The following is a 19862-nucleotide window of genomic DNA, read 5'->3' as shown; positions in this document are numbered from 1 at the left end:
TTGATTTTCTGGAATTAAAAACACATGTCAGATGAAAAAAAGGTGTCTTGCTTTAATATTGATTCATTATTTGCCAGCTGTTGTGTTGGCAGGTGTTAGTTTTTTTATTTCCTTTTTCTTATAGTGCATGACTTGGAGGCAAATTGAATCGAACACTTAATAATTCATTTTTCTAATTTATCAGTTCATTGATTTTTTCTAATTAAACACTTAAAGTCTATTATTATTTTTGGTAGAGCACACTGAAAACTTTGAAATAGTATCTTGCAAATAAAGATTTATACATAGGATAAATTAACACTTATACACAGTAAAATGCATTGGAAATGAGTTCCCCATTTATGCACCATTTTCAGTAAACCAAAATGATAATGAAATATGATACTTTGATAGGGCAATCCTCCATGATAAGTACCTTTACTTTAGATTTGTGTTGCTCATAGATATTTTTAGACATTCTTTACTGAAACATCCATCCCAAGAATAAAACCCATTAAAAAAGAACACATGCAAACATCTGCTTGAGATAAAACGCGTATTAATCACGAACTATTCTCTCTTTTAACATCTACAGGAAATTAAGACCCCACACAGAAAACATACGTATTTTATGACATAAATTAAGCACAAATGAATTCTTACTAACTTGTCTATCACACAGCCATGGATGCAGCAGGTGGCGCTATCAGTTATTACCTTCCGTAGCACTGGGTGGCGCCATAATGATGTCGTGTTTGCGGAAGTGTCCTTCATCCCTCCACCAACGAGGAGTAAACAGAGCTCTAGGATGTCTCAAGGCGCTAAGTTTTAGCTTTAAATATTAGGTTTGATAAACTACTAGCGCTCATACAGAGACACACAGGGATAAGTAATATACTAAGACATCTATGAAAACAGCATACCGAGCATTTAGTGTTTTGTAACATTTTAAAAGCAGCTAAGAGTGTACTGAAAGGGATGTTTGTGCTACGTTAAGATAGCATGCTAAGCTAAGTGCTAGCCCCGGCTAACGTTAGTTTGCCTTTTGGAATGGTAGTCAGCAGCGCGAGCTCCTCCGGACATGGCAGCGGGCGCACGAGCCTCTTCTGGCGGCTCTTTCGAGTCCACGATGGGGAAAAGGTTTCAGAGCGTGTCAAACACCATGGACTCAATACAGGGACTGTCAACGTGGTGCATCGACAACAAGAAGTACCACAGCCTGATTGTGCGGCACTGGATGAAGTGTTTGAAGAAATGTGAGTACCTTTACTATGTTGTGACGTCACAGTGATGTTATTGTGTTGTTGTTCATATTATTGTTTGCAACATTGATATGGAAACGTTCATCAGCGGTGGAAGAAGTACTCGGATCTTATACTTGAGTTGAAGTAGATGTACCAGAGTGTAGGAGTACTCTGTCAAAATCCTGCAATCAAAATGTTAAAAAAGTATAAGTATAAGCATCAGAATATACTTAAAGAATCACTGGTAAAAGTACTCATCCTGCAGATTGACCGATTTCAGAATAATATATGACATGTTTTTATTATGATGATTGATTCATTAAAGTGTTATCAAAGGTGCAGCTAATTGTAATTAGCTTGTATGCTGCAGAGTAGCTTGTGAATTATTATTTAAGTGTTGATTTTACATCAGTGATACATTTGCCAGTCAGCGTTGGATACAATAAGACAAATACATGTGCAGAATGACCCGTGTGCTCAAAACATTTGCACACGTTTCACAAATTATTATTTCAGTTTTTTTACTGTGCTCCTTTATATATTTTTCCTAATCATAGTCATGATGACTTAAACTCACTTTTCTTAGATAGTATTTTTATTTGGTTTAATGATCACCTCTTTTGAAAAAGTATTGAAAAATTGCTTTGTAGGGAACGGACTCATGATTTCATGGCTTACTCAATTTTATGAATCTTAACAAAACATTTGCTGAACATGAACGTGCAATCCTCTTCTTTTTGCTCTCTTTTAACTTATGATATATTAGTTGGGCTGGGCACAACTAAAATAACTTGAAAACCCTCTTTTGATGTTTGATTTACGTTACAGTTGCACAGGGAGTGATAGATTTAGCAAATGCATGGCGAACCTGTTAAATACACTCAGTTTCACTAATCCACTCAAATGCAAAGACTGAAGTATAAAAATGCACTTTCTGTTACTTCAGCGGGGGGATATATGATAGACACATGGCACTGCACTAAAGGTTATTTGCAAAATTAGAAACACTCAAATGTTTTTATTTATTAATGCTGCATAAGAATAATGGTAAATCTGGGAAGTAAAGCAAAAAAATAGCTTAAAATATTTCTGCTTTAGGCACATTTCATAGTCACTGATGGAGAAATCAAAAAATTGCCAGTTTACATTTACAAATGTCTTACCAAATCCTATTTTTTACTGAATAAGTAATGAAAATTGTACAAAAAATGTACTTTAAATACTTTTTCAGGAGCCAGAAAAGATGTATGCTATATGAAAATACTGCATTGAAAACCCTGACATCATAGCAGAATACCGATATACAGGGTCTCCATCTTTGTACCTCGAGTGATGAAGATTCAAGATGTTCAAGAATCCAGGCTTTATTTCCATGTGCACAGTAGCTACTGTGTAGATATGGCAGTGAAGTCCTGAGGCAATCGTCTGTAGTCCGTCTGTGTTTCTGCTTCTGTTAGTTGGTTTGTCTCTGTGACGCTCCAGCCTTGTGTGCTTCCTAATTTGATGCTTGCTGGCCTAGGTGATGTAGTTGTTTATCTGATTGAGCATATGTCAAAGATGTATTTGATGAGCCTTTGCTAATATATTAGACAGTATGTGACTTTACACCTTGAGTTTTCTGCATGAGTGAGTCTTTCACAAATTGGATTCAAAAGGCTGGGTGTGTATTCATTGTTAAAGAGTTCTCTTAAATCTTAAGATTTTCAGAAGAAAAGTCAAAACTGAGATGTTAACAAGTCTTAAAAAGACCAAGTTACAGTTTTTAATTATTTAAATCACGTCAAGTATGTTGCCTTTGTCTCTGGGAAATTGTTATAGCCTTTTTTGTGATGTTTTTACAGTAAACAATTGTAAAACAAACATATAATGAACATACCGTATATGTAAGGTGCACCAATATACAAAATATAACCACACAAATTCTTTAAAATAGTTAAATAATCTGTGCTTCCTCTTGACTTCCTCTGTGCTGTTGGATAGAAGATTTGTTTTAAAAAAAAAATGTATCAGGAGACTGTCAGCTCATGTACTATCCAGTAGTATTTTTGTATTTACTAATGTATTTTGCCTCTTGCAGAAGTAGTCAAAATACACTCTCAGACAACTGTATACCTGTACCGCTTCCTATTTTTAAACAAGAGGGATTTCTCTGGTTTCTATCATAAAAACAGGTGTTGTTTTAAAGAAATAAATGGGGCACTTTCATTTACTGTGATTTATAAAGGGCATTTTGTTTTGCACGTTGACTGCATTTTGTTTTGTTTCACTGTTCCAAAGTTCCAAACATTCTATAATTTTCACACCCACAATGGCTTCAGATAAGCAATTTCTGTTTTGACTACTTCTATGCCCGAGTTGGCTGTTTGGCTGTAGATTTACTCCTACAAACTTGTCTATAGAGATTTGGCCTTCTGTTATTTTTGTCTGTCCTTCTCTCAGCTTGCTGTTTTTTGGCGTGTTTCAAAATGTGTGTCAGAAAGTTCAAATGTTGTTTAACGGAGAACAGTCTAACATAAGTCTTTGCTTTTGGTTGACTGAATACATCACACATTTAAACTACAACATGTTTGTGTAGCATGTACCTGTTTACTTGCAATACTTATTGATGGTGTTTTTAATAAAATAAGTGACACTGTGGGTAGATGAGTAACTTTATGTATTTGATGGTTTACGACAGCTTTTATACATTATATTTTGTAGTTAAAAAGCTGTACCTGCTGAGTTTGTGCTTTGAGGAAGACATTGTATTTTTCTCTGTATCCTCTCATGATGCATTTAAGCAAGTCAATGGAAACTTTGTTGGTGGCAAATTTTAGCGTAAACGCATGGGCTGTGATTTCAAATCACCCGGTCACAGTTACTGTTTAGAAGGGCCCTGATCAAAATGTATTTATTTCAAACGAGAGTTTTCGCATAGATCTTGTTAGTTTTCAAATGTATCTGTTGCACAAATTGCATGGTATTAAAGTGGAGTTATTCAGCATTTAAATGGCTTGTCATTATTAATTTTAATACCTTTTCAAAGTAATCTAAGTTGACACAGAATACTCTGTACGATTCTTAATTTTAATTAAATGGTTTATGCGATTGACAATTGTGTGTGATTCTTAATTTTCAGGCAATGAAAGAAAAGGTGTTCTGGGAAAATATTTAGTGAGTCAGTAAAGTTTAAATAAAACAATTTGGTGTCCTAACAGAACTTGGGTATCATGCTTGCACTGGTTTAAAATGTGAAATCACATTGAATCCTATGTGCAAACAGACAGAACTAACACAATCCTGAAAGCCCCCAAAATCTTCACAAATGAAGAAACTTTCTAAAGGAAGTTCTTTTTTGGACTCTGCTCCTACTAACTAACTAACTAACTAACATTATGTGTCTCTCTCCTCTCAACAGCCGACACCTCACAGAGGCTCAACCTTTTTTACGTCGCTAACGATGTCATTCAGAACTGTAAAAGGAAAAATGCCATCGTTTACCGTACGGCGTTCGCTGAGATGCTCCCTGAAGCCTTCTTGCTGGTCAAGTAAGTCGTTTTTAGAGATGGGGTTCATCAATTATTATATATTTTTATTTTATTCTGTATGCCAGACAGTCCTGATGTAATGTACAGATTATTAGATGCAATAATAATTTTCTTTTTTATGTTGTTCTTAGCTTCAACTCCTTCTTTCTACTTCATCGTGTCTTCTGCTTTTGTTTCTCACTTTGTTTTTCAGCTTTGTCCTCGTTTGTTGTTTTATTCATTCAAAGAAAAGCCTCACATATAAAACACAAATGTCATTACAACAACACAACATAAATCTCTGTGCTCCCTTATAGTTATTCTGTCCTTCTTTCTCTAGCACTGAAGGTGACCCAAAGGTGTTAAAAGCTGTGGAGAGGATCCTGTCCATCTGGGAGGAGAGGGGGGTGTATGCAGGGACCCTCATCACTGAGCTCAGGAGCAACTTAGTCAAAGAGGAGTCCCCTCCCGAGACCCCTGTGGAGCAAAAAAGTAAATGCCTAATTCAGCTTTTTAATTTGTTTTATTAAAAAAAAAAAAAATAGACCGGGGGGGTACAGCTTTTCATTTTGTAATGAATGCAAGTATCCAAAAACATGCATTTTTAACATTTATATTGTATTCTGTTATCCAAATACTGAATTTAATGTAATATCTAATTTTTCTTATTTTTTTTTTTTAAAGCTCCAGTCGAGTCTAAAGCAGATCTACAGTCCAAGATTGTTGCTGAGTTTGTGGTGAGCAAGACATTAAAGTTTTAAACCAACCTAAACTGGAACATTGTTATTTAACAGTAATGCTTGTATCTGATGGTCTGACATTGTGGCTGCCTGCTCTCTCTGCTTTAGCCCCAGGCTCTGTTTGACGATCTGTCCAAGTACAAGAAGTCTCTGGAGGAGTTAGACCTGAGAGAGAAACAGCTGGCAGCGATGAGAGTCGACATCTGCAGTTCTGATGCCCTCAAGAGACTCAAAGGTGCCAGCTCTACTCATCTTTTACTCTTGGACCGTCTGTCCTCCTGCAACACACAGATGGCCCTTGGTTTGCATTCCCTTAAAAATCACCCTTACATTCTTGATTTTTACAGATAAGGCAGGAGGAAAGAAATTCTCGAAGGACTTTGAGGAAGGAAGTACGCAGCTGCAAGACTTTGTCAAGTTCTTTGACCAACAAATCAAAGTAGGGCCTCCTCTCATGCAGTCCCTCAGCAACGCAGATATCTTCTACGAGATGCAGTACAAGGAGGTCAAGATTGTTGCTAATGTGAGTGACAGTGAGTTTGGTGTCAGATATCACAACCCTTGCTTCCCACCTACAACTAAGTTTACATGCTTGCAGTTTAGAAAAATTGATTTAATTCAAATTATCTTAGCATTATTTGTTAGTCCATTTTAGTTTGACTTTTCATTAATTGCAACTCTATTACTTCTCCTCTCAAGGCCTACCAGACGTTCGCCAACCGGGTGTCCCACCTGAAGCGTAAACTGGACTCCCTGAAGGCCAACCTGCCAGACATGGACGAGTCTCCCATCCCCTCGCCTTCCGCAGACGCTCCCTCTCCAACGGGCTCAGAGTCCCCTTTTCACGACCTGGAGATGGCCCACCCCGATCCAGATCTTGACGGCTGTGCGATGGAGGATGAAGCCGACGCGCCGGCCCCGAGCCCGCTGTCCTCCCCGGGAGGATCCCCAAAACAAATGGAGACCGTCGGGCAGAGTGACAACCGTGAGGTGGAGGACATGGAGCTCTCTGACGAAGAAATGGACAGCGGCGGCATTATAGGTAAGGAGTGGGCTGCTGATGAGGGACTTAATGACTGACTGCTCACTGAGGGCTTTTTAAATGTAACATCTATGAATGCCTCTGGCAGCGATATGCAGGAAATGTGTTCAAGAAATAGACAAGTGAAGTCACTGAATCATGCAGATCCCACAAAACTCCTGTCACAGCTTTCATATGTCAGCGGAGACCATCCAAGAATTTCTTCTTCCAGCCAATTTGGCTACGACACTTTTCCCTCCCGTAGAGCCATCTAATTAAAATTAGACACATTTTTACAACTACAGAAAATCTGAATTTTTTTTACCACTTTTATTTATGTCTAGGTAAATGTCCAGGCTGTATGTGCTATGTTTATACTAGGGATGCTCCGATCGATCGGTCACCGATCGAGATCTGCCGATACTCACTCTCTACCGATCGAGATCTGCCGATACTCACTCTCTACCGATCGATCGGTGCTCTCTAAACATGCCGATCGCGAGGGCCGATCGCATGACGTAAAATACATGACACTTTTCTCTGTACGCGGCAAAACAAGCTCGCCAAAATGGCTTCACCGGTCTGGCATTATTTTAAGGTGTCCGAAAAAGACAGTAAAATAGCGGTATGCAACGTGTGTGTGAAGCAGAAATCCTGCAGCTCCACCCGCTGTGACGGACCGGTGAGCGGAGCGAAACACACAAGAGTTAGACCTAACACACTTAGCTATTTTATCTACCTCTGGAACAAGCTAAACTAGTTATAAATATATTTATTCTTCACTGTCGGGTCACTCATTACTGGATCAGTGAGCTGCAGGAGATACTGACGGGCTGTCAGGAGAGAGAGAGAGGGGGAGAGAGAGGGGGAGAGAGAGAGGGAGAGAGAGGAAAAGAGAGCGCTTGCTCATTTCTCCCGTGGTATTATCCAAAGTGAATGTAAACTTGAATAATATACATAATTTGAATGTAATAATTAAGTTGATTGTTGTTTGTGGAAGCTCCAGTGAATGAGCCCCATTAACTGAGTTTTAAACATCACTTTAAATGGAAGATTTAAAGTGATGTTTAAATCTTCCATTTAGGCCCCGCCCACTCGATCGGATCGGCGATCGGTATCGGCCGATACTGATTCCGGCGATCGGCCCCAAAATTGGCGATCGGAGGATCCCTAGTTTATACCAAACTAAACTCTGATAGGTTGGATGTTATTTTCACCAGTATATACATGCACTTAAAGTTTATATAAGCCATTTGCAGAGATGTTATTGTTATACTGGTTCTTGTGTGATATTAACCGTTTGATTGTGCTTTCAATGCTCCACTCATACTGAGCTGGAACTGGATATGAACTATTTACTGACATTTTGAACAAAATAATGGAGAAATGTATTGAGTGCATAGTCAGCTGATTGAGGTTTCTTTTATAGAGACCTACATTATTTCAACATTTTGCGTAATATCTATAGATTTTGTAATTTTCCTTCTAAATTATGCGAGATAAGAACTGTCCTTTTTTAACTTGGTTTCTATACTTAATCAAATGTTTTTATTAAAACTTGTTAGATGCATAACCTGTGTAATACATTTTAATTTTTCACAAATAACTGGACTACGTTCCCATAAATTAACTGCGCTTTAAAAAAACTTGATACGATATATTGTGTTGCCTATTTAAAAAATAGCATGAGATAATTGTCCTTTTTTATTACATGAAGTGCATATCTGATCGCATCAAAACTCTCTCTCTCCCTCTCTGCTGTATCTCTCTCTTCAGTTGAGGACCAGATTGAAAGCCCCATCCAACCAAAGGTGTCCTCTTTAAAAGCGGAGGCAGCAGTGGCACCAGAGCAGCCTGTCACACAGGTCCCGCCCCCTGCACTTACTCCTGCACTTACTCCTCCTGCACGTAATCCAGCAGTTACTCCTCCAGCAGTTACTCCTCCAGCAGTTACTCCTCCTACAGTTACTCCTCCTGCAGTTACTCCTCCTGCAGCAGCTCCTCCTGTAACAGCGCCTCCTGTAGCCGCGCCTCCTGTAGCCGCGCCTCCTGTAGCCGCGGCTCTTGTAATGCCTCGTGCAGCAGTGGAAAGTGTGGACCTGGGTAAAATTGGCTCCATACTCAACAGTTTGAATGCAGTCATGAAGAACACAGGTGAGTGCTGGTGGCTACTGAAACACTATTTGAAAACTGTAAAAGAAAAGTAAAATGGTGATCAAATGTAACACAAAGTAAAGATGCAATGATTGATTGGCCACCTTTCCAAAGCGATTGTCACCAGTCTGGTGACATAATACTGGTAATGCTACATACACACAATGTTGTCAGTGTGGGAGTTCTTCAGTGTGAGTGAAGAAGAAATAAAGCTTGCACTTTGTTACTCCTGCAAGTCCATAATAAGTCATTGTGGAACAACATGAACACAGCTGGCCACAAGTCAGCATCAGCTGCCATACGTAGTGAAAAGTGCAGGAAATGGAACAAAATTGTAATAAATGCATCTCTAAGACATAGTATGTGTGGTGTCATGTATCAAATATTTTCTTTCTTTATTAAAAATATGTTACCAAAATCCTATTGTTATATTTAAGGGCTTTTGCAGTTAAAACACCTTGTATCCCTCTCTGTGTTATAGGACCATTAGTGGAGAGTCCTCCTGCAGCCTCCCCTGCTGCCTCCTCATTGAAGAGTCCACCAGCGGCCCCTGTGGCCCCTCATGAAGCCAGCTCTCTGGTGAACCTCCTCTCTAAGGTGGACATGAGTCCTGCAGACATCCTGGGCGCTCTCTCCAAAGTCCAGGGTAGAGGCAGCCTCGGGGGTGAGAAAAAGGAGTCCTTGTTTAGTCTGAAAATAAAAACATATTTTATTTGATATCACACATTCAAAGAGGTATGTTTGCTTAAAGTGCATTTCTGTATTCTTCTCTCTTCACTCAGGTATCTCTTCTCTTCTGAGCAGCCCAAATGTTTCCTCAGTCTCGTCCAGTACAGGAAAAATCCCTCCGTCATCCACATCCGCGTCAGCAGCACCCTCTCAGAGCCCGTCTCTCCCGTCTGTTGCACCTGTGCCTTCTTCACACAGCGCCACTGAAAGGCAGAGTCTGAGTTCCCAAGCCCCGCCCAAGACTTCAAATGCAGCATCTGCTCTGGTCCAGGCTCTCCATCGGGACATGGATCTGACTACAGAGAAATCACCGGCCTTGTCCTCGGATAGCTTGGAGTCTAAAATCCACAGCTTTCTGCAGGGGAACCCGGCTTTCAATGCGTTTGGCATTAGTCTTCCCACAAAGCCTGTGGCAGCAGCGGACAACCTCAGCCCCGTAACTGGGACAGACAACCAGGGCGGGACCCCAGTGCGGGATGAGGGCGGCAGCACCCCAACTCAAGATGAAATAATGGACGAGCCTGTGGTGGTCCCGTTCACCTCCAAGACAAATCAGTCATCGATTGGAGATACGGTTACCATGGCTCCTGTAGCATACCAGAACAGCAGTCAGCACAACAATCCCCCACAGCAGGCCCGCCTGCAGCCGGGGGGGGGCCCTCAGAACGGGCAGGCATACCAGCCGTACCCTTACGGCCAACACAACGTTTCGGAGCATGGCATGGCCGCCCCCGGTGCTCACTACCAGCAGATGTCTGCACAAACAGGAGGGCCGGGGCCTGGAGGAAGACCCCCAGGTGGTGCCGGTAGCACACAGACAATGAAAGGCTTTCAGGGGGGGAGTGAAAGCGGTTGGTATGGGGACAGTTACCAAGGGGGGAACTCCCAGCAACCCAGAGGCTACAATGTGACGGGGCCTGGAGAACACAACTCCTCGGGACTTTATCCGTACCAAACAGAGACATTTCGGGAACCTCAACAGTTGGCCCCCCAGCAGGGCGCCGCCACGGCCCCTGGTTACTTCAGAGGCACCCTCCCTCCTATCCCAAAGCTCCCTCCCCCTCCTCGAGTTTTAGACGCCCCTCCTTCTGGGAACAGCAGTATGATGATGCCACCAGAGCAGCAGCACCCGGGGCCCGGCGCTGGGACGGGGGAGGCAATCGGGCCCCGAGGCGACAGTGTCATCAGCGGGATGATCGTCCACGACCATCAACACAAATCCATGTTCCATCCTGATGATTCGCCCTATGAACTCGACAGACCGCGTCATCCTCACCCTGAAGACTTCCATCCTCACCCTGAAGACTTCCATCCTCACCCAGACAGACCCCTTCCTTCTCACCCGGAGGATTTCCCCCCTCACCCAGACGACCCGGGTTACCAAGATGACCCCCGCCATCATGATCATTATGATGCCCATTTCTTTCAAGAAGACCATTTCCCCCACCCAGAAGATCCTTATCACAGGCCAGGTAACCCTCCGCAGCACTACCCCAGAGTTCGAGGGCCCCCCGCTCCCCCTCACACGGCCTCAGAGGACCCTTACTACCAGGGCCACAGCCCCCGTCCTCCGCAATTCGCTCCCAGGAGACCACCTCCACCACATCATCTTGAAATTCGTCATCCTGGACCACGGCCTCCACATCGGCCTCCTCACCCAGCACACCACCCACACCCCAGAGGACCCCCAAATGCAGCATTTCCTCGGTTCCAGGGCCCCGGTCCAAGGTTAAGAGGCAAACGTCCTGGTCCAAGAGGAGGCGGACATCCTGGTCCAATGTTCCCCCCGAAAAGACCCTTTCAACCCCCACGGTACTGAGTGGGCATGAAGCTCTGAGCTCTTAAATTAATGGATGTCATGAAGGCAGGGTCAGAGTTCCACACCTGTGAAAATCTAGGTGGATGAAAGAGCAGAGGTGGTCACCAGGAATGAATTCAGCTGATACCAGAAGAGGGGTGAAGAATAAAGCAGGAGAACAAGAGACACCAGGAGGCTCTGATGGGGCTGCTGAGCGGAAGAGTGAAGACAGAAGATGAAAGAAAATAAGAGGTGGATATATATATATATAATTCACTTTTTGTGTTTTTTCCTCCAGTATGAAGCATTGCATTAAATATGGATTAGAGCGTCATTTGAGTGTGTGCATGGTATGCGTGTGTGCATGCGCTCAAGTGTAGGTTAACTCGTACCGGACGTTGAACTCGACGATAGTTATTTTTGCTAAAAGAGAAACAAAAGAATGTAGTTGGTGCAATGTTTCTGCTGTTATATAGTTTTTTCAGTGAGCAGTTTTGACTGCTTCTCTTCAAATCAGCCGTTTCAAGTAGCTTTTGGTCAAAACTCAATTTAAATTAAATCCCTTTGGGTCTGAAATATGTTATAGAATTTATGTTCCTTCTACGATTCTCGTTCGCATATTTTAAGCAAAACATTTTTGCATTGTTTCTACACCGAATGATATATATTTGTGAAGCGATGCTTTCTCCACCTGTGCGTGAGATACCTGCGGCGATAGTTTTTAGGTTTCGGAGAGCGGCTCATGTCTACTCAAAGGAGGAGAGAGCTGTGAGTTTCTTTCTGCCTCCAACTCCGACGCAGAAGTGCATTTTAGGAGGGGATGAAGAAAATCGTCTTCAGTTTCGTTTTACTTGTACTGACTAATAAAAATCTGAGTTTGAAAAATGTGTGTTGTTTTTATCCTTTGATCCTTAGACTGTTGCACCACTGCCCCTACCTATTAGTCATCGTCTGTACGCAGCACCGGAGTGCGTCAGTGCTTTTTGTAGAATTACTCACTATTTTGAGACTCATGGGGAATAAGATTATTGGGAAGGGTTTGATCCACTGTTAGTTTTCTATTAGGTCTTAAAAAGGTTGCTGTTACCATGCAATATTATTCCAGAGAGGTAAAAGTAATCATTCAAGGACTACAAATCTGCCTAACTTGCGTACATTAACTGCATCCAAATGGTAACACGTCGAGCATAAGGCATTTCCTTCAAATGCTGCCATTTTGTAAAGAAAAGTTAACATTACCATAGGTTGGAAAAAAAGTCTGCTCTAGTTAAATAATTCAATATTATTAAAAGAAAAACTTTAAACATTGTCCACACCGAGGTTACTTTAACCTGTGTGAACTTTTCTGTTTGGTTAGTCGGGCCACAGATAACTGAACCGACCATAAAAGACAAAGTTACTTAGTGTAGTCAGTTACAGGTGAAAGAGAAGTTTCATGTTGTATTCGTAGTATTTTCTCCACAAAGTTTGCTTTTAGTAATACAATCGAACATTTAGATTAGTGGATGATTAGGGAAATTTGCCTTAGACTGTTGTTTTCAGTGGACTCTATTAAGCTTAACTTATTCTCCACTGATTACAGGGCTTATACATTGATTCTGTTATTTCTTATGTCTGTTATTCTTAAACCTGTTGCGTTTTGATATTTTCAATTGTACTTTATCTTTGAAAATATGAATCTGCTTTTCTAGTGGGAACTCAACCAAATCTGATAACATGAGGTGTAACTGCCTCTGTTGAGCCTTAAAGCTTTCTATTTGGTTTGAAATCCTTCCCTCTATCTGCCCTGGTGGTGTAATGGACACATCTCCAGTCGAGGCTTCAGTGTTTCCCTTCTGGAACACGTGTTTGTTTCCCTCAGTGCACAGTAGAGGGCTTTCTGTTTCTGCCTCTTTAAGGTAACCCTTCAGTGGGAGAAGTTTGCAAGCCAAAGTGATAATCAGTAAGATGGATTAGGCAATTACCTAACAGGCATTAAAGTCCTACTTGGTTAATTAATTTGCAAAAATAATCAAATGTTAATTGGATATTTTGGACTTGAACACCTTACTTCGTTGTTGGATAATTAATCACTCACTTAATTGATGCTCTTAAAATAAATCAATTCGTATGACATTTATCAAAATAGAATGTTTAGACTATCAAGCTCTTTTAACTGTGCTTAGTCACGATTTAAGAAAAAATAAATCACATATGTTACATTTTATACTACCGAATTATCTGAATTTCGATGTGTTGAAAAATAAATGGTTAACTCGTAGACTCAAACGAGACGCGGAAGTTTCACATTTCACCGTTAATTGCTCTAACAACGTGATTCATTATTTTGGGTGAGATTGACCTTTATTAGGACCTGCTCTCCCATCATTATAGCCTTTGTTCAGGGAAATTAGCATCGATTTTTTCAAAACACTCGTGCAACTGTGCAGCACACGGTGAGACAATTATAAAAAACGAACTAAAAGCTGATTTGAACAAATGTTTTGATTTTGTGCGTAATAAAGTAGTGCGGATTTATTTTACAGAAACTATTATTACGAGGCAGGAGTCGGGACGACGTAATCAGTCATAATAAAACGTTACTGATAATAAATAGTGCTGTAAATGTGGGTGAACCGTCGCCAGATGTCAGTAGACCTTTCCAGGATCACTTTCACTTTATCAGCCTGCTTCGTGAGACGAATGGCAGCCATTGTAAAAAGAAATCTAGATGTTTTTATACTTTTTCACTGAGATTGATGATATCGTTTATTGTTCTCCACGTGCTGAAATATGCCATGATAATTCAGATGTGTGTTTAATAATGTATCCTGAGATGGAAATAATGTTTACTTCCTTAGACAAATCTAATTTCCCTTGATTTCTAACCTATTTCCTTTTCCTTCCCTCCCTCCTCCTGTCGTCCCCCTCAGGGATCCAGAGCCACACTTTGATGTGTCTGATGTGATGGGAACCTTATCCACATGTTAACTGATGATGAAGAGGAGGAGGGGGTTTGATGTTGTGGTGGCTCTCCTCTTTGAATCCTGCACAGCTCCTGGCTCTTCTGTTCTATCATGAATGCTGTGCAGCATGTGAGAGATGTGAGTGAGCCTCCAGTTTAATACATCAGACACTAGCAGGAAATCAAATCAATACAAAGGTGAGGGGAAATAAAATGTTGAAATTGTCTCTGTTTTTCTTTGTGTTCAGGGGGAATCTCAGGAGAGCTGGGAGGATGAACAGAGAGGCCCATGTGGGTAAGTACATTCAGAGTTATTGGATACTTCTTAAACTATATATTGTGTCACTCATACACACAATTACATCTCAATGAGTTCCACAAGGGATGTATCCACCTGCAACATGTAGAAATGGTCATTTAATGCACATTGTTATGAAATAAAGATCTATTGTTCCTTCTTTGAAATAAAACAAATTTGTGTTGTCTGTTTATTCTCACAATTAGCAGCTGTTTTATGTCCTTTCAGAACCATTTCTCTCAAAATGTTGAAAAAGCCAAAAAAACATTTTGTGGGACATTTTTGGAATGAGATAATTCATTTGTTTGAAGTATTTCCTTTGAAAAGGTTTAGTCCTGTAATGTGCCTTACTCTTTTGTTTCAAAATACAGGTTGAAGAACTACCTTGCTGCACTAACACTTTTTCTATTTAACAAGTACAAGTATTTAGGACTCCAAAAAAGTAATGGATGCTGTGTTAGAGATTGAACTGCCCAACATTTAATAAAGATAAGCTGCACCTCAACCAGTAAACACAACATGCTACGAACACATTATCTGTATAATACTTTCACCAATTCCACAGCACGAAAGGCCACTTAATAAAAATCCCATAATAAACAATCCTTTGCCATGTCTTCTACCTAGTGCAACATATTCACGACCACTGTCCTCGCGTGTGTTTGCAGCTTGTCACCAGATGTCGTTGTTGGTTACACTCTGAAAAAAATGACATCCATTGTGAAAGTGACACTAAAACTCATTCAAATGTTCTCGTGGCGCAGCTTTCCTATATAAACATTAATTCATTTTCGGTTGGCTGCCCGCACGGTAGGCTTATATTGGGGTTGAAGGGCAGAAGACAGGATTTAGTGACTGATGGCAGATGGCGGTGTTAACATTAGAGACAAGCCGAGGAGATACTCCCCTATTGTAAATAAAGGATTTAACGATTCAATCCTGGGTCAGGGGTTTGCTGTGTTTTTCAAAATAAACACGTTTAATATTGCTGAAGCCACGCAGAACCAAATCGTGACTCCTTTGAAGTGTCATCGTGTGCGCAAGTGGGGTGTGTGCAGCCTCCTGCGTGTCATGTGGGCTCATTGTTTACATGCTGTCGAGATTTCACTCAGGGCGTGTGTGTGCGTTTTTGCGATGTAAAACCACGGTCCCAGCTTTTAAGAGCTCACTAATTGATTTAATGTTTGTTTTTTTCAATAGGAGAGGAAATATTGTAGACTCTCAGGATAACGTGTCACGAATGGAGTTAGACCCATTTCAGCACCAGGGCCAGCTCCACGGCGAGAACAAAAGGCGGATTTGCATCTCTTGATGTCAGGGACCGTCTGCTTTTTTAGTGTCTACAATAAAAACGAAAAATATGATAAATCCCTCAGAGAAAAATCCTCATGACTTCTTAACAGCCCTATCTTTAAGCCTCTTCAAATGTGATTACCTAAATTCTAACATTATCCAACTTAAAGCATATCCTAGCTGTATGACTTCATCCAAAATGCTTTTAAGGCTTTGTTTTAGTTTGCGTCTTTGTATTATCAGGTTTAGTTCTTGTTAAACTCTTGCCGTGCATCCATTCCCTGTTACTGAACTTTACAGACTTAATATAAGATGTCACCCTGGAAAAAAAGTTGGACTTCCAAAGGAACATTTTTTGAATATATATATTAAATAAGTTCACCTCAACTGAGTTGGAAAAGTTGGTTTATCAATGAATGCAAAAGGCCACAAAGTGCTATGCAAAACAGATGTATCGCAAAACTTTGACAATAATTAGCCATCCACAAATGTAATTCAAATGTAAGATGGGCATGCTACAAGGTAGGAGTGGGACACATATTATTAAACACCATTTGTTTTGGATATCAAGGTATCAACAGATAGAAAAAACAATGCATACTCATCTGACATGACTATGTTGCTATAATAGTTATCATTTGAGTAATTTAATGCCAAAAATAGCTTAAATGAATATTGGGTTGTTTTTCTATGTCATGATATTAAATAGAATATCTTCAGGTTTGGACCATCAAACAAAAACAAACAATATAAATATATCAGTTTGGGAAATGTGATTGGAAATTTACTGTACAGCTTTGTGATATTTAATATATTCCACAAATAATCCAACAAGCCAAATAGAAAAATAAATGTTGGGAATACACAATTTAAAATACAGCCAGCCATGTACATACATCAAACAAGTTTACAGTTCATTTATTGTACTTACAGTGTGGAATAATAGTTTGTACCAACAAGGGAATGCAAAGATTACGGTTTAACGCACAGGAAATTACCCGTACCACTTACAGGGGGGACCTACTCTTTTTTTTCAAGATCATTTTTTGCCTTGTTTTTATATTATAGCCAAAGATAGACAGGGAAGGGAAAGGAGAAAGAGAGAATAACATGCAGCAAAGGGTGAGTACATGTCCTTGCGCTACCATTTGAGCTAACAGGTTCATTCTAATAGCCTAGCATAAGATATAAGTTAACAGACATTAGTTGATACCTATAGTCAACATTAGGGTATTTAGTCAGGGTTATGACATAAATAAATACCACTAAATAGATAAAACATCTTTAAATATAGTGCATTTGTATTATTATGAGGTAGCTAGCTACTATCATTTATAATAATCTTGTATTTGAAGACATTATTGTCCATTCAAGAAAATGTGTTTTGGATTAGGGCACCAAAAAAAAGAGAAACCGTGCACAATATTGAAGTCTGATAGAGAAAAAATACACAAGTCAGTAATTACAGAACCTAACCTTATAACGGATACATGCTAATTAAGAATGACATGGCAGGCATGACTGTATTTCATGTGTTCTCATTACCTCCGGCTGACACGGGGCTGGTAATTTTGCGACGGTCCCTGGCGGCAGACATCACGGCTCGTTCAGCCAGGGGGGAGGAGGGATGGAGCTGAGATGGACAGGGAGGAGGGAGACACCGGCTTACGACGTCAAATAAGTACACACACACACATACACACTCACACAGCGAGCGGGAGAGGAGAGGACAGCCGACCGGACTGCCAATTCCCCACGGTCTACTGAAGGGAGCCTCAATTCATCATTCACAACACTCTTGATTCAGCAGAGACGGACATTTGTTTATTTTTACGTCAGATTTATTTGGAAGGGGGAAAAAACACGGAGCATCTGTCAGGGAAAAAACAACAAGCAGATCTGGAAAAAGACGCTCATGCCGAATAAAGGACCGTCGCTGGATGTTACTTGTGTTGTTATAAGGGGGGTACAGGCCTAACTTGTTACAGGATTCAAAGACGCTCGTACAGACAAATGAACTGAATTATTGAGATTCAATAACTAAATAACAGCGGGGGGGACGAAGAAAGACATCCACGGATCACGCCGAGTCTTTGCCACGAACAGCACCACAGGTATGATTTGTATTTCTTGAAACTCTTTGTTGTGTTTCGTTTTGAGTGAAATGTGTAAAATCATGTTCGGGTCATTGTTGTTGTAACCCGTGTCTCGACAAAGAGAGCGCAGGTCTCCAGCTGTGATGACAGACACTGTCATGTTTCTCTTGGGGCTTATAGGCGGCCTAGACAGAATATCAGTGCACTGTGTAGCCTACTATTATTTACTTCGATACCACATGTATAACCCTTTATAGTCATGGCTATGTCAGGCAAACATAGTTCTTTACCATCAATCATGATTATTGATCCCTAATGTCCATCTACTTCCAAGAATATGAAAGTTATGAGATTATAATTTCATTTTCTGTTATTTAGATGCTTTTATTTTGTATTTAATGCCAACAACAAACAAAGTAGTTGCTTCAGCTGGTCAAATAGTATCAAAAACGATGTGTAGTTGCAATAAATGACTACATAAATTATACTTACAATTTAAAAATCATAGTCAACAGAGAGATTATAAAGTCTTTATGATACTTAGTGAGATGTTAACCCATTTACGTGATTATCTTAGACTATAATATAATGTTATGTTTTCATTGTGATGATAATGTTTAAAACTCCCAAAATGTATTGGCACATTTGGACTACAGGGTGTAGAAACTGTTAGTACAGCCCCCCCCCCCCCCCCATCCATCCCTATTTCCACTGAAAGCTCCCATCTGCACCTCCATCCCCGGCCTCCTGTTTGCACCTCCTGTGCAGTGTGAATTTAAGCCCGCAGGCTCCTGTCTGCTCCTCCTGACCGCCTCTCCTGCTGTGTGTGTGTGTGTGTTTTTTTTATTCCTCCCCAGACTTCTCAATGAAGGAGCCTGACGCAATCAAGCTCTTCATCGGGCAAATCCCCCGAAACCTGGAGGAGAAGGACCTGAAGCCCATCTTCGAGCAGTTTGGAAAGATCTATGAGTTGACGGTGATAAAGGACAAATACACAGGGATGCACAAAGGTGAGGGATAAAGGGCCAATTACTCACAATCGACACAATCTTTGGGGGGAATATACTGCTAATTTAGTCTAATCATATAGTGATGAGGCATGTTTTTGAAATATCTGTCATATATCCTCAGGTTTTTATTCTCAGTAAATATCAGAGGTTAAAGCTATTCACTTAGTAATTGTCCCTCTGGAGCATTTGCAATGACCCCTCTGAGGCCAAAACCGGATGTTAAGCACCATTGATCTATAAAAGAAAGCTTAGTTGGTTAAAAGTTTGATACATCGCGTTTCACAGACTGACTATTAAATAAATATTTTAGATATTACGTGTCTTAAATATTTAATCTTTTAGACATGGACTGACTAAAGTATTGATCAGCCGGGACTTCTTTTTTTTTTAATGAGGCAATGATTCACACTAAATTCTTTCAACTGTGTTCGGCCTAATTTCATCTACCTCAGAAAACCTTTTTAATTTTGAAATGTTATATCATTTTAGTTAATAATGCATCAGTCTTATAAAGTGATTCCCAGAGTTTTCTAAAAATACTTTACAGACTGTAGGAGAAAGAAAACAAGAGGTAGCTCTTTTATAAAGACCAAAAACACATTAAGAATAAAATGTTATGATATTTCTACAAACCCAAACCTTGAGTGTCGAGAGCAGTTTGCAGTTCAGTGTGACTGAACAACTTTTACATTATTGGTCAAAACACTCTTCCGCCTGAGTCACTCTTCAACATATGCACACACTGGGAAGCTAACTAACTCTGTAACAACAATTGAAATGTGTAAACATTGTTGAGCACGGTGTAAAACACACAGGAGATAATGGCCCCTCTGATGCATGCTGGGAGGTTTCCGTTCACGCCTACCTCTGGATGCTACAATTAAAAACTGCAGGAGAAAAAAAAGCTATTATTTTAGACGGTTAAATAAAAAATGTTGCACAGTGCTCTCCATTTTCTTTCTTTAAATTCTTATGAAGCAAGTGGTGTAAGATCAATCTTAATAAAAGTATTTGCATAATGAGCCTCACATGGTGATATCTGGCTATCTG

The 19862-nt window shown here is 40.3% G+C and overlaps 2 protein-coding genes across 4 annotated transcripts in view; both read left to right on the top strand.

Annotated features, from left to right (window-relative positions):
- Positions 1 to 737: 737 nt before the first annotated feature.
- On the top strand, positions 738 to 12058 carry rprd2a (regulation of nuclear pre-mRNA domain containing 2a). The gene is made up of 10 exons (XM_034125269.1): positions 738 to 1235; positions 4621 to 4750; positions 5070 to 5221; positions 5414 to 5466; positions 5578 to 5704; positions 5817 to 5992; positions 6169 to 6511; positions 8267 to 8644; positions 9126 to 9308; positions 9427 to 12058. Exons 1-10 carry the CDS (start codon positions 1061 to 1063, stop codon positions 11190 to 11192), a joined length of 3483 nt encoding a protein of 1160 aa, XP_033981160.1. The 5' UTR covers positions 738 to 1060; the 3' UTR covers positions 11193 to 12058.
- The window catches only part of celf3a (cugbp, Elav-like family member 3a), a 33737-nt gene continuing 25275 nt past the window's right edge, over positions 11401 to 19862 (top strand). For 2 of the 3 annotated variants that reach the window (XR_004555405.1, XM_034125272.1), the window contains exons 1-4: positions 11401 to 11423; positions 14084 to 14254; positions 14364 to 17820; positions 18660 to 18812. Coding sequence is in view for 2 of the 3 variants with exons in the window: in XM_034125272.1 (XP_033981163.1) it covers positions 18668 to 18812 (145 nt within the window). In the remaining variant the exon portion in view is untranslated. Of the gene's footprint in view, positions 11424 to 14083; positions 14255 to 14363; positions 17821 to 18659; positions 18813 to 19862 lie in introns of those variants that run through there. The other variant, XM_034125271.1, reaches the window with a different exon arrangement.

This window comes from Trematomus bernacchii, unplaced genomic scaffold, assembly GCF_902827165.1.
Source record: "Trematomus bernacchii unplaced genomic scaffold, fTreBer1.1, whole genome shotgun sequence".
Taxonomy (NCBI): Eukaryota; Metazoa; Chordata; class Actinopteri; order Perciformes; family Nototheniidae; genus Trematomus; species Trematomus bernacchii.
This window is presented reverse-complemented; position numbering and strand designations above follow the sequence as displayed.

Excerpts from the sequence above, each read along its gene's own strand:
- rprd2a (XM_034125269.1), top strand. The coding sequence starts at position 1,061 with ATGGCAGCGGGCGCACGAGCCTCTTCTGGCGGCTCTTTCGAGTCCACG. Across the intron at positions 1,236-4,620 it reads GATGAAGTGTTTGAAGAAAT|CCGACACCTCACAGAGGCTC; the intron begins GTGAGTACCTTT and ends TCCTCTCAACAG. Across the intron at positions 5,467-5,577 it reads AGATTGTTGCTGAGTTTGTG|CCCCAGGCTCTGTTTGACGA; the intron begins GTGAGCAAGACA and ends TCTCTGCTTTAG.